The sequence below is a fragment of the Petaurus breviceps genome, unplaced genomic scaffold (assembly GCF_028583685.1).
Source record: "Petaurus breviceps papuanus isolate PSGF00001 unplaced genomic scaffold, PetGlider_PUasm1.0 220, whole genome shotgun sequence".
NCBI lineage: Eukaryota > Metazoa > Chordata > Mammalia > Diprotodontia > Petauridae > Petaurus > Petaurus breviceps.
The window spans coordinates 4,862,113-4,877,620 of NW_027185876.1; the positions used below are offsets into that span (position 1 = coordinate 4,862,113).

The 15,508-nt window shown below is 34.5% G+C and overlaps 1 protein-coding gene across 1 annotated transcript in view; it reads left to right on the forward strand.

Annotated features, from left to right (window-relative positions):
- SYDE2 (synapse defective Rho GTPase homolog 2) overlaps positions 1-15,508 on the forward strand; it is a 102,046-nt gene that overhangs the window by 74,793 nt on the left and 11,745 nt on the right. Inside the window, exon 5 of the mRNA XM_069094588.1 lies at positions 7,915-8,096. Within this exon, the coding sequence (XP_068950689.1) occupies positions 7,915-8,096 (182 nt within the window). The remainder of the gene's footprint in view (positions 1-7,914; positions 8,097-15,508) is intronic.

Sequence of the window (15,508 nt, forward strand, 5' to 3'; positions counted from 1 at the left end):
CCTCAAGATACTCTCTGACTTTTCATTTTTTGGGGGGTAGGGGATTTTTTGGTTCCCCATCAAGAGTTGCTAAGCCTCTCAGTTGATTATCCTTATAATACTGCTCTTCTGATTTCCTCACGTCACTCTTCACAGTTCATGCAAGTTTGCCTAGATTTTTCTGAACCACACCTTTTTCATCATTACATCATAGCACAGTAGTATTCCATTGTATTCCTACAGCATAACTTGTTCAGCTGTTTTCTGATTGATGAGCATCCCCTCAGCCTCTAATTCTTTGCCACCACCAGAACTGCTGTATATATTTTTGTACATATGTACCTTTCCCGCTTTCTTTGATCTCTTTGGGGTATAGACCTTGTAGTGATAGTGTTGGATCAATGTTAGTTCCAAACTACTTTCCAGTATGATTCGACTAGTTCCTGGCTCTACCAGTGGTGCACTTATTTCCCACATCTCCTCCAGCATTTATCATTTTCTTTTTTTTGGTCATCTTATCTGATGAATGTGAGGTGGTACCTTACAGATATGAGGTTGAACCTTAGAGTTGTTTTGATTTGCATTTCTCTAATTATTAGTGATTTAGAACATTTTTCATATGATTTTGAATAGCTTTGATTTCTTCTTCTGAAGACTCTCTTTTTGTTATTTGGGGTATGACTTTTGTTTTTGTTGATTTGACTCCATTCCCTATGTATTTTAGAAAGGATTCCTCTATCAGAGAAACTTACTATAAAGATTTTCCTCCCAGTTTTCTGATTTTCTTTTAAATTAAGCTGCATTGATTTTGTTTGTACAAAAACTTTTTAACTTTATGTAATCAAAATTATCTATTTTAGCTCCTGTGAACCTCTCTATTTCTTATTTGGTCATGAACTTTTCCTGTGTCTTTAGGTATGACAGATAATTTCTGCCATGTGTCATTAAATTGTTTATGGTATCACCCTTGTCCTAATCTTGCACCCAATTTGAGTTTATCTTGGTATATGATGTGAGATGTTGCTCTCTGCCTAGTTTCTGCTAGATTGCTTTCCAGTTTTCCCAGTAGTTTTTGTGAAATAATGAATTCTTGTCCCAATAGGTGGGATCTTCGGGGTTTTTCAAACTCTGAATTATTCTCATTTGATTTTATATATCATGTACCTAAGCTTTTCCATTGATTAACGTTCTATTTCTTGCTCAGTGCCAAATTATTTTGACAATGACAGCTTTGTAGTATAGTCTGAAGTCTGGTACTACTAATCCTCCTTCCTTCCCATTTTTTTCATTGATTCTCTTAATTTTATTGACCTTTTGTTTCTCCAGATAAATTTTGTTATTATTTTTTCTAGTTCTATAAAGTAACTTTGGTAATTTGATTGGTTTAGCACAGAAAAGGTAAGTTAATTTAGGTGGTGTTATTTTTGCTTATATTGATTCAGCCTACCCATGAGCAATCAATATTTCTCCAATTCTTTAGGTCTGTTTTTATTTGGGAGAAGTATTTTGCAATTGTGTTCCTATAGTTTCTGCATATATCTTGCCAGGCAAACTCCCCAAGTATTTTAAACTGTCTATAATTATTTTAATGGAATTTCTCTTTCTTTTCCTGCTGACTTTTGTTGGTAATATACAAAAATGCTGATAGTTTGTATCATTTTATTTTATATCATACAACTTTGCTAAAGTTGTTAATTGTTTCATTTATTTTTTTAGTTAACTCTTTAGGGTTTTCTAAGTAAAATTTACCATCATATCATCTGCAAAAGGAGATAGTTTTGTTTCCTCATTGTCTATCCTTATTGCTTTAATATTTTTTCTTCTCTTATTACTCTAGCTAGCATTTCTAGTACAGTACTGAATAATGACGGTGATAATAGACATCCTTGCTTCACCCTTAATCTTATTGGAAAGGCTTTTAGCTTATCACCACTACAGATAATGCTTGCTTTTGGTTTTAGATAAATTCTTATTATTTTTAGGAAAGCTCTTTTTGTTGCTGTGCTTTCTGGGGTGTGTGTGTATGTTTGTGTGTGTGTGTGTATGTGTGGTGTGTTTAATATAAGAAGAATCTGTGTTATACTTTGTCAGAAGTTTTTTCTGCACCTGTTGAAGTAATCATAATTTTTTTATTGTAAAGATTGTCAGTAATGCTTATAGTTTCGCTGATATTGAACCAGCCCTGTATTCCTGGTATAAATCCAGCCTGGCTGTAGTTTATAATCTTTGTGATATATTGCTGTGATATATTGCCTTGCTAGTATTTCATTTAAATTTTTTACATCAATATTCATTAGAGAAATTAGTCTTTTACTCATTTTTTTGTTATTCTTGGTTGTAATAGTTCCTTTGCCTTCTGGTATATCATATTTCTAAGCCCTCCTTTCCTTTATAGTGGTGACTGCTAAATTTTGTGTGATCTATTGAAGTTCTGTAGTATTTGGATTATTTCTTTCTGTATACTATAATATTTTGGGGAGTTTTCATTTTGAGATTTCTTTCAAGAGGTGATTAGTGGATTCTTTCAATTTCTACTTGCTATCTGGTTCTCAGGTATCTGGGGAGTTTTATAATTTCTTGAAATATATGATGTTTAGGCCTTTTTTTGTTTTGTTTTGTATTTGTTCATGAGTTTCAGGTAGTCCAGTGATTCTTAAATAACCTCTCCTCAGTCTATTTTCTAAGTCACTTGTTTTTCCTATGAGATATTTCACATCTTTCAGTTTTTTCAGTTTTTTGTTCTCCTGGTATGCACAGTAGTCTTTACCCAGGAAAAGTCCCTGCTCTCCTGTAGCCACAAGCATTAATACTCCTCTTGGCCCTGAAATTGTGGCCAGGTTTCCTGTTTCCCTGATGCTGCAAGTGCAACAGTAGCTCATCTCTCTCTTGGAACTGCCACCCAGAGATATGGGCGCTAAAGTTGCCAGCTAGTGCCCCTATACCCAGTGCTAGCCACAGGGTCCTCTGTAATCTCTTTCTGACCAGTGGTCTGATTCCTTAACATCTCTGAGCTGAAAGCTTTCAAATGTGTTAGTTACTACTGATACTTTGGCTGCTTGGCTGCATTTGTGTTCCAGAGAGGCCACTGACTCAGTGGCACAGAGCTTTCCTGTAGACCTCCTAAGTTTTCTTAGACTGGAAAAATGTCTCACACTGGCTTTTTGTTAGCTCTTCACTCCAGAATTTTATTTGAGGCATTGTTTTTGTTTGGAAGTGAATTGTTTGGAAGAAGATTTCAACTGGGTTGCTGTCTCTAATCTGCCATTTTGGCTCTGCCCTCAATTTTACCATTATTTTTATTAAATTTCATTTTTAAAAACTTTTATTTTTAATTTGTATAGGTTCAGCCTGTTTTTTTAGCCTGTTGAGATGTTTGTGTTGTGATTCTTCCATTTGGTTGCTGTATTAGGTATCTCTCCCAATGTCATATTATTTGAAAATTTAAATAGCTTGCTAGTTTAACTTAATCTACCTCATTGCTTAAAATGTTGAATAGAGCAGAGCCAAGAAGAGTTCTTTGGTATTTCACTATAGGTTTTACTTTAGATTAACATTGGTCCAATAATTAGCCCTTTTTGGAGCTAGTTGTCTCTTATGTAACGTAAATGTGCATTTCTCACATTAGCCCTTCAGGACCTCTTACTTGACTTTATGGACACCAACTTGCTTTATGGACTGGTTCACATACTCCACCTTCCTCTTACACTGGCAGATCTGCTTTCCCAGAGAAAGACCATTACATACAATTATACTCAAGTTCTTTCAGGATCCTCCAGGTAACTCTGTGGAAGGAGAATACTTTTTCCCTTATTTTGAGATCCCATAAAGTGTATTTATTGTTACACAAACAGCCAGTCACAATGACACATTGAGATCTTAACTGCAACCAGAAAAATAACATAGGTACTTATATATTAAAGTAAATGCATGCATGGATCATCCTTTGTCACCAAGGCACTCAGAATCTTTGGAGAAGAGTGGGCACACACTTAAAGCAACTTGTGAAGGATGATAATGAAGGAGGAAAGTTCCTGTGCTTGGGAGACCTCTTGGTTCCTGACTGCAGATGCCTTGTGTCCATTCAGGAACATGTACCATTCCTTAGTACAGCTCTGGGCTAACACCATGTCTTCTCATCTTCTTTCTCCCTGACCACATGAAAACATGCTTCGACCGAGCTTTTCTTCTATGTTCAGATGTAGTATTTACAAGTTCTTTCAACTTACAGTTACCCTTTAAAGGACTTTTAGAAAGTGGTACCTCTTAACTTGAATAATAGTTTACTTTAAGCCAGAGAAGTGCACAGCTCTTCAATCTGGCAATCTTTGGGGCTGTACAGGTCAGACTAATCAGCCAGATGCTCAGCAGGGCCCTTTCCAGTCAGACTAATGTTCACAGCAAACAACTTAGTTTGGCATGAGAGCCTTGCCAGTTCTTATACAGTGAAGCAGCTATAGCACTTTTCTTTCATCCTCCTGCTTTTTCTCATACAAACTAGAGGGACAGAAGAGGGCCATGGGGACTAAGGAGCTTCAGCACTTGATAGTTCTAGTTGGTGTCAAAGGATAATAGCAGGAATGACCATCTTTATCCAACCAATGAAATGCATAGTAACAGTCTTCTTGTCCGCTGATGGCTCCTGTTGGTCCTCAGTTCCCATAGCTCTCACAAGCCATTTGGGGCCCTGATGTTTCTTTTTCCTTCTGTCTGGTTTGGTCTCTTTACCTCCAGTAAACAGTGCAGTAAACCAGAGCCTCCTGACTCTTAGTGACTTACTTTTCACTTAAAAGTTTAAAACATCACCATATTTCCCCCTAAGAAATCAACAGACTTTATTTAATCAAATCTAATTCTCCAAATAGCTATGTGAGTTCTGGTTTTGTTACTTTTATCCTTTTTAAGCCAGAGGTGCAGTGGATAAAGTGCTGCATCTAGAAACGGGAAGCCTTAGACATTCACTAGCTGTGTGACCTTGGGCAAGTCACTCAACCTCTGCTTGCTTCAGTTTCCTTATCTGTAAAATGTACATGATAATAGTGCCTGCCTCCCAGGATTGTGAGTATGAAAAGAGAATAATTGAGAAGTGCTTAGCGTGGTGCCTGGCATGTGGTAAGTACTATATGAATGTTAGCTTTTATTAAGTTGTTGGTTTTGAAAATGAGCCTCAGGATGGTGATGTTCTGGAGCTTCTAAGTTCCTAACACTGTCCTGCTTCTTATTTTCTGCCCTTGAAACTGTTTCTTTTACTCATATTTCTCTAGTTTTGATAAATAAAAATTCTTTCTCCACCCTTTTAAGTCATCAGACTGTTGACATACAAATGAAGCAATATCCTAAATCTTTCACAAGGTGATTTATGTCTTTATATTTATGCCAGTGAGTTTTCTGTACAGCCCTGCTCAAATCACATTTGAAAACTGTTTCTTCACGAAAGATTCATCGATAACAGTAGCAGTATCTTACATCTATAGTAGTTGATTTAAATCTTTACACAAAGTACATTTTCCTGCCCATTTCCATATGGAAAAGGTCTTAAAGGGAACAGTTCCAAACCCACCTGACTGTATTGCTTTTTGTTCACTTTTTTTTGTCTCTAAGCATTTTATGAAATACTTTGCCAAATGCCAAGGAAAGGGCCCTTTGGCACATCACTGTAGGCAGCAGTAATAAAACATTTAAATTTTATATGTGTACATTTGTTTTCCTGTGTATTTCAGTTATATAATTAAATTGCCACATTTTTCTTGAGTCAAATAGAATTGTTTCCTAATTACTTTAGTTACTCTGCAGTAGAACTGTGTAATCAATATAGGTATTCCCTCCAGTGATAAAGATGGCAACTTTATCCATGCCTGCCCATTTTGTGTAACTCTTGTCCACGTCCTAAAACATCTATTCATCCACCCAACAGTGTTCTTGGGATCTTTGTATTCTTGGCATCGTCTGGATATCAGTGTATTCTCAGTTATGAAAGTATAGCAATGAATATAATAGCAGGGAGATAGTTTAAATTGAATGAGGTTATTTTTATATTGAAGAAAAAGATAAGTTTTATACAAATTAAAATTATATGAAATTATTATAAAATTAGGGGACCTCATTAATATCTCATTAGCCAGACTTTTTCATATAGGACTTCATTTCAGAACTTATTTCCTGTAAAACATTATGGTGGTCAGTGAGAGAAAATTTCTTTAGAGATGTACTGATTGTAGAGTAAGAACCGAGTTGAAAGTCTAATGATTCTCCTCTTACTATTCTGGACCGTGGACTGACTGTCTTTGGCAGCTTTGTGCAAGGCACTAGAATTTTGTTCTATGATCATATAATCAGGTAGGTACTATAAGTCCTATTATTGGAAAGCCCAGTATGAATATAATATTGATGGCAAATACACCTATGCCAAAGCGGGTTTGTAAAAGTTTGAGTCCCACATTTCTAGTTGCCTGGAAAGCAGTCTGGCATCTGGAGTTATAAGTGCTTTTTTTTTTTTTAAGCAATTGGGGTTAAGTAACTTGCTCAAGGTTACACGGCCAGTTATTTTGTGTGGGTGCCAAGTATCTGAGGCCGGAACCCATCCCAGGTCTCCCAATGCTGGGGCCAGCGCTCTTACTCTCTGCGCCACCTGGCTGCCCCTGTAAGTGCTTTTTGTAACAATGAGCAAACCAACATGATCACTGAACCGTATATTAATATGTAATTTTTTTCCCTACATGTTTTCTTTTTCTTCTGTTTTAATAGAACTTCATTCCACAATTTTCTACCTTTTATACTTTTTAAGGATTCCATTAAAATTCATGAGATGGATAGTTTCCTATAACTTAGTATAAAAGCTCAAATTCTAAATCGTGCTGATAATTTAGCTAGCTAATTTCGGTGTTAGCTGCAATGATTGTATAATGTGTCCTCTTGGATATCTAAGTCTTTTATTTAACCCTGTGGTCATATCACAGTCTCCAAATAACTGCAAAGCAGTTCTGAATTACTAACAAAATGTTACTCCATCTCTTCCTACTGCCACCTTCCTCAAATATCAACAGCAGAGAGATGCTTATTCCTTAAATCACTGCTTGTGCTATATTGGTAATTTATTTCTATGATAATCAAAGTGGTTTTGAGCCTTACTTATGCCTTCTATTTGTACTATATTAGAAATATACATACACACATTATATTTGTGTGTATGTATGTATATGTGTGGTTTTTTTCTAGAGCATTTGGGAACTTGGCATCTGGGATAGTTAGTTTTAGGGATTAACCATCAAATCTTGAAATTATACAATTTTGAACACTAATCAAAATCTCACCCATATGCATAACACACACTAAAGGTATTTTGGACTCCATTTACAATTATGAAGGAGATTTAGATTATTCAGCTTTACTAAGCTTGTGATTCTGTTGTTAATTAATGAGAGACAATGTGGGATAATAGATAGAGAACCAGCCTTGAAATCCAGAAGACCTAGATTAAAAGTTCTTTCTTTGAAAGGTTCTGATTTTGTGACCCTGGATAAGTTACTTATTATCTCAGTGCTTCAGGTAACTTTCCAAGACTAGAAAATGGTAGAGAGAAATTCTTCTTCAGGAGTTCTCTGTACCCAAGAAGTCATAGATACAGTTTTTTTAAAAAGTTGATGTTGGGATTAGCATTGATTATTAACTTTATTTTCTGGCCATTTGTGCATTGATTTATAAGGTGTTTTTTATGTAAGAAAAAGTATAGTTTAGTATAATTTAGAAGCATCAAGAGGAACCTTCCTTGGGAAACTAATCCAAGTATGTAAAATTATATAAATGTATCTATAAATTATAATATTTTTAAAAACTAAAATGATAAGTGAGGTTGCATTGTTTTTTTGTCCTTGCATTTCTTCAGCCTCTTAACTGTAACTTATTTTATATTTGTTTTATCTTGTTTTGTTTTTGGCAAAGGTGTCCTTAAGGATTATTTAAGAGAGCTCCCTTCTCCTTTGATAACTAAGCAGCTCTATGAAGCAGTGTTAGACGCCATGACCAAAAATCCTTTGAAAATGACTGGAAATGGTTGTGAGAATGACCCAAATGACTCTAAGCACACTGTTGAACTTCTGGATTGTTTGCCTGACATTGAAAAGGTAAGCAGTATGATTGGTAATTAGGCTGATGACAGTGGTAGTGCACAGCGATTGACCTATAAGTGCTAATCACCACTCTTAGTTTCCAGGCCTAACTGAAACTCCTTTTACTTTAACAGCCATAGTAAATTCAGTTGTATGCATTCTAAGGCCACTTTTGCAAGTTGATCTGCTTCTGCATAGGAGCCTTAACATATTCCAGGAGCTTCCCTTAGAACCAGATAAAGTATTGTTGACAGTACACTTTATAAGGTCTAAAGAAAGACATTGAGATAACCATGTGGTTTTGAATGTTTTTGTTTTTATGTGATTAATTGTATTGATTGTTTTCCTAATGTTGGATTGGTCATGATGAATGATTTCTTTGATGAATCAGTATAATCTGTTTGACAGGATTTTATTTAGCATTTTTGAATTAATTTTCATAGTATTGGTTCATAGCTCTCCTTCTGTGCTTTATCCTTTCCTGGTTTATGTATTAGGAATATATTATGTAAGAATACATTTGCTTCATAAAAGAAATCTGGCAGGGTGCTTTCTTAATTTTTTAGAAGTTTGATAGAATTCTCCCATAAATCCATCAGGATCAGGGTTTTTTTCTTTAGTACTGCCTTTTCAAATACTTCTACTTCCTTTTCTGAAATTGAATTATTTATGATGTCTGTTTGGTCTTTTTGAGTATTTTATATTTTTGAGGGTATTCTTCTATTGCTTTAGTGTTCTCAGTTTTGTTAGCATATAACTATGTGTAGTAGGTTCTGATACTTCTTTTTGTCATCCTAGTTATTTCTGACTATATCTTCTCTGGAATTGAAGCATCCCTGTGTAATAAAAACAATTAAGCAAAAGCAACCAAGAGAGTTACTGCATCTGATTATGTGGTATTTTGCTCTCGTTATTCTTTGCCCTCATATTTTTTTTTCTTTCTTTCTTCTTTTTTTTTTTTTTTTTTGGTTTTTGGAGGGCAGTTGGGGTTAAGTGACTCACCCAAGGTCACACAGCTTGTTTGTGTGTGTGTGTGTGTGTGTGTGTTTGTTAAGTGTCTGAGGCCAGATTTTAACTCGGGTCCTCCTGACTCCAGGGTCGGTGCTCTATTCACTGCGCCACCTAGCCACTCCCAATGCCCTCATATTTCTAGACAACTTTTCTTTATCCTCTTCGATGAAATTGTTTCTTCAAGATTGCATTCTTGAGAATTTTTTATTGTTCCTGCACTGACTTGCCCTTTATACTTCTAGTTCATAGGACTTTATTAATTTTTAATTTTTCTTTAAACTCTTCAAATCTATGTATACTTTCTTTATGTATCAGAATTTCTAAGGTGAAATGTTCACTGCCGCCCAGTTTTCTAGCTTCCTGCCATTTCTACCCCAGCAACCAGTTCTTTGTTCATTAGACTTGGATCTAGAATGCAGTTTTTCTATTTCCTTAACTCATTAGAAGATACTTGAGACACAGATAATTTTCTTCCATATCATAGCTTTTTTCCTTATTTCACTTAACACTCCTTTATTCATACAAAAACTTTTACATTTTATATATTGTGGAAATAAACTGTTTTGTCTTTTGTAATCTCTGTCCATTGTATGGTTATAAATTCTCCCCCAACTTTATCTCTGAGTTGATATTGCCTCTGATTTAGGATTCTCATCTAATTTATGATTTGACCTTTTCTATTTAGATTGTTTTATCCATTTGGAGTTTATTTTAATATGAAAATGTAAAATACTAGTCTAACCCAACTAAATTGCTTTCTGATTTTCTCAGTCATTCTTGTTGAATAGGAATTCCTACTTTATATCTAGTAGTTTGTGTTTTGTGCTTAAAAAGTTAAATTAAAATACATTGTTTGCTTCTAGCTGTTACTTCTTTAGTTTGCTTTACTGATTTCATTTTTTTTCTAGTTTTCAATACTGAAGAGTTTTAATGGAAACTGCTTTGTAAAATAAAATAAGTTGAATTCTATGTATGGTAGAACTCTCTCATTCACTTCAAAAAATTATTTTCCAAGAAATTCTTGTCCTTTTTTCCCTCTGAATGAATCTGTTACTATTTTGTCTAGTTCTATAAAGTGCAACATGGCTCTGTAGTCATTTGAATTGGTATAATGCTAAATCTAAAATCTATAGATTAAGTAGTATCACAATTTGTATTATAATCATGTAGCTGAGGCATAAACTTTGGATACCTCTCCGTTCGCTTACATCTTTATTTCTGTAATGAATGTTTTGTAGCTGTATTTATGCAAATCTTGGGTTTATTTTCAGGGTATGACTAATATTTTCTGCATTTTGTGTTTATTTTGAATGTAATTTGTTTTTTTCTAGCATTTCCTTGATTTTACTAATATTATAAGGAATTCTTGTTTATATTTGCAGATTTATTGTGCGGCCTGCTGTTTGCTGAACTTATTAAATATCTCAATTTCTTCATTTATTCTTCAGAGCTTTTTAAATGCTCTCTCTCATATGACCTTCAAATAGGGATGATTTTCCTCTTCTTTTTGCTGATGTCTATTCTTTTAGTTTCTTTCTCTCTTCTAGGCAGCATGTGTAGCTCTATTCCGAGCAAACCCTCTGCTTTCTCCACAAAGCAATTTTGGAAAGCTTGCAGTTTTCCTCCATTTCTAGTGATGCCAACTCTTGACTTTAGATGAGTCTTTGATTTTAAAGACTTTTTTTAAAGTTTTCTGCATCTATTAATGTAGCCATGTATCACTTTAACAAAAATAATTCACTTTCATGTGTATGGCTTATTAAGGTTTATGAAGTATTTTACAGACTCTTTTGGTTCCCTCAGCAACTGTATGGGGCAGTTACTGCAGATATTGACCCATTTTACAGATGGAGAAATTGAAGCTCAGGCTAAGTGACCTGCCAGCGTTTAGAGAGTGAGGAAGTACTGGAGGGTGTCCTTGAACCTGACTTCCTCCTAGCTTGAAGTACAGTGCTCCTTCACTGGCACTTAGGAGATCAATCAATTAATTAATTATTCTGATTGCTTTTGTAATGTTGAATCATCCTCATTTCCCTAGTGTAGAGCTAACAATTATAATGTGTCTCTAAAACTTTATATCATGACTATTATTGAAACATTTTTATATTTCTCTTTGCTTTCTCTCTCCTGGAGTCTAGTATCAAGACCATATTTGTTTTGTAAAAGAAATTTGGTATAGAGCCTCTTTTCTTTATTTTTATAGCAGTTTTTATAGACTGCATTTAAAAAAAATAAACTATATTTTAATTTTATTTATTTCTTTTTGGAGTGCAGTTGGGGTTGACTTGCCTAAAAACACAGCTAAGTTTTTGTGTTGAATGTCTGAGGCCGAATTTGAACTCAGGCCCTCCTGACTCCAGGGCCGGTGCTGTATTCACTGTGCCACCTAGCCGCTCCAAGTGTGTTAATTGTTTTTTTTTAAACATTTTATAGAATTCATCTGTAAATCAAGCTGAGCTGGGCAATTTTTCTTTGGAAATTTATTTATGGTACTTTCAGAAATAAAATTCTTCATGAATTACCATTCTGTTTTATTAAGTATTTTATATTTTTGTAAGATATTTATCTGTTTCTCTTAAATCCTGAATTTCACTGACATGTCTATGTACATACACATATTTATAAGTTTTAGATGATTCCTTCTATTTGTTTCATATTCACCTTGTTTATTTTTATTTAGCCAATTTCATTTTTATTTTTCTTTTATAAATCATTTTAGTTTCTTTAATTTCTTGGCTCGTTTATTTTCAGTTTTATCTTTCTTTTTTGACTTTAAACTTTCTTTGATGCTTTTGCAGTTATAAACTTGTTGATTTTTTTAGTTTTAAAAATCTTGTATTGTTTATTCCTTTTTTTATTTTATAATTTTTAAAAATAAAAGTTCAGATTTTTTTTAGGCACTTAGTCTGTGTAAAGCACTGGCCTGGGTGTTGGAGAAGCAGCCAAAAATGAAATAGTCCTTGACTTCAAGGAACTTAAATTTAATTTTTCTCCTAATGCTACCTAACACTACACATGTGTACTTTTAAAAGCAATTTATTTACTTTAAAAAAAGTATATATATATGTGTATTTAGAGAGAAATATTTTCTTCTTATGCTTGTATTAGTTGAATCTCACAAATTTTGATTTTTTATTTCCCTGCTGTCATTCTCTTTGGAGTCGTTATTGTGCTGTGGAAGGAACATTGAATTTGAACTTAGAGACCTGGATTCATGTCTTAGCTTTTCCATTTAAACATTTGTCTAAACATATGAAAGTTATATCATTTTTCTGGGTTCAGCTTCTTTAAGATGACCTTTAAGGTTCCTTTCAACTCAAAATTGCTGATCCTGTGTATGTGGTCTTTAAAATAGCTTTCATTTCTATAATTTGTTCTATCTAAACTTTATTTAGGATCTCCTTACTTACTAGGCTTATATCTTTTACTTATGATACCTTTAAAAATTACACAATTTTACCACATTATGGTTTATTAAATGGATTTATTATTTCTTCCTTTCCAAGTTTATTCATGATTCCTTTATGACCAGATTTTATATAGGTATATCATAATTTTTTGTGAAGGTATATATATATATATATGTATGTATGTATATTATGTTTGCATTCAGAAATAATCATGTCTTTTGAATGTAATGTTTCTAGCAATCTTTTCAAATAAATAATCTTATTTATCTTCTTTTTAGATTTTTCCTGCTCTGAAAATGGAATATTAAAGACATCTATAATGATTGTTGTCTTTTCTTTTTCTTTTTTCATTTTAGTTATCCTTTTATGTAGTTCATTTCTGTGCTCTTTGGTAGTTATTATGCATGTTTAAGAATAACATTGTTCTCTTGTCTGTGCTACTTTTGAGAATAATGTAGCTTCGAGGCGGCTAGGTGACACAGTGAATAGAGCACCGGCCCTGGAGTCAGGAGGACCTGAGTTCAAATCTGCCCTCAAACACTTAACACAAAAACTAGCCATGTGACCTTGGGCAAGTCACTTAACCCCAACTGCCCTCCAAAAAGAAAAAAAAAAGAATAATGTAGCTTCCCTGTTTTTATCTCTTGACAGTATCAGTTTTTATGTTGTCTTATTTGCAGTCATGTTTCAACTCTTGCTTTTTGGAGTTGCTTGAAGCATTTTGGTCTAGCTTCTCATTTTCATTCTATTTCTCTTTATATTTAAGCCATTTTTCTTGTATTAATACATTGTTGGGTTCTGTATTTTTAATTTTTTCTCTTGTGTTGTTGATGAGCTTATTCATTTGCATTCAATATGCTAATAAAATTTGTGTTTTCTTTTATAAAGTTCTGACTTTTTTCTCCTTTAAACCAGCTCTAAGTGTTTTATAACCCTTATTATTTCCAGCCCAGGTAAGAATAAAGTCCAAAATACTCCCTTTCCCCTTTACCCCCAACATTCATTATCTTACCTTGTGCTCATTTGTGGTACCCCTTTCTGAGAAATGTTCATTTAATTAATTTCCTTCCCTATTTCTCCCCTTTTAGGATACTTTAGAATCTAACAAACCATTGATTGACTTTCCATGTAAATTTTCATTCTTTTTTTTTTTTAAGCAATCGGGGTTAAGTAACTTGCTCAAGGTTACACGGCCAGTTATTATTTCTGGGTGTGGTGCTGAGTATCTGAGCCCGGATTTGATCCAGGTCATCCCGACACTGGAGCCGATGCTCTTACTCGCTGAGCCACCTGGCCGCCCCTAAGCAATTGGGGTTAAGTAACTTGCTCAAGGTTATATGGCCAGGTGTTTCTGGGTGGGTGCTAAGTGTCTGAGCCCGGGATTCGATCTCCAGGTCTTCTCAACACTGGAGCCGGTGCTCTTACTCGCTGTGCTACCTGGCCGCCCCTTTTCATTCTTTTTTCTAAGAGCCATATATGAGGTGATGTTTATGGAAGATGAATGCATTCTTTTTGTTATGTATCTCAGTTATTCTTGCAGTTACAGATCTCCTTTCCTTATCTTTTTGTTTGAAAGATCTTTTGAGTTTTACCATTCCTCAAAATATTAATTCATTAAGGAGCTAATGGAGTGGAGATAATTCTGTGTCCAGTTTATATCCAGACTTTCCCACCCACCCACTGCCAGTATTTCCTGAGTCAGCCTGGCATATGGTAGGCCCTATAGAAATGCTTTCCCCCTTCTCTTCCCTAGTCACTCTTATAGAGTTCTGAATTTATAGCTGGAAGGGACTTTAGAGGAAACAGCTAGTCTAATTTCCCCATTTTACAGATGATGACACTGAGGCTCAGAGAGGTGAAGTGCCTTACCCAGGGTCAGATAGTTTATAAATATTTGAGGCAGAATTTGTACCCAGTTCTTTATGATTTTAAGCCTACTACTTTATTCACTACTCTGCAGCTCTCTCACAGGACAGAAATTAATGGGAATTTCCCTTAATTTCCAGAAGAATACTTTGTGAAATTCTAGAACATCCTCTTTCCACTGTTGAAACCTGATCTTCTGCTCAATCCCCTCCCCACCCCCAACAACCCTCCCCTGCTTTGTCTTTCCAGGTAAGGTAAGAGATCAGAAGGACAACAGCCCTTTCTCCTAGGTCAAGCAGGAGTGAATTTAGTGGTTTCTCTGATCTTATTCTTCCTATATCCCTATTTGAAAAACTTTACTTTGCCCATTCCTTGTCCTAGGAGTGTCAATTTTCAAATGAGGGCACTTGGATTCTAGTTCAGGAAATAACAATTTATTTCTTAAATTCTTCCAAGTGTTTTATTGTTGCTCATATTGGCCATTAAATTAGGAGAGCTGAATTTTTAAAAATTTATTTTAAAATGTCACACCATTTTTCTTTATATCATTTTCCACTGCTATAGATTGAACAACCTCGTGTGACAAAGAAAAACAGTTCATCAAAAATATGATGTAGAGACTATCACAGTTCTTGTCAAGAAAAGGAATCCTTTTCCCTCAGTAAATTATTAGGTTTGTCAAATACTGTGCTACTGTTTTCAACTTCTGTTTCTTGGTTATCTGGTCTTTTCTGCTGATTTACTTTTCTGCTTAAAAAAAAAGAAAACAATAAATTTTTTTATGACTATTGCTTTATAATGTAGTTTAAGGTCTGGTATTCTTTAAGGGCAGGTGCTTCCTTCATTTGCACTTTTTTTTTTTAATAAGCAATCAGGGTTAAGTAACTTGCTCAAGGTTACACGGCCAGTTATTTCTGGGTGTGGTGCTAAGTATCTGAGCCCGGATTTGATCCCCAGGCATTTGTACTTTTTTATTTTCCTTGAGTTTCTAGACTTTTGCCTCTGCTGTGTCTTCAATGAAGTTGGGGATTCCAAGAGATAGAGGTGAGGGCAGAGTGCATTCTAGACCTAGTGGGCTGTCTATTTAAAAGTGGATAATAAAATATTACATAAAGGGAATAGTTTGGTTGAACTGACAAG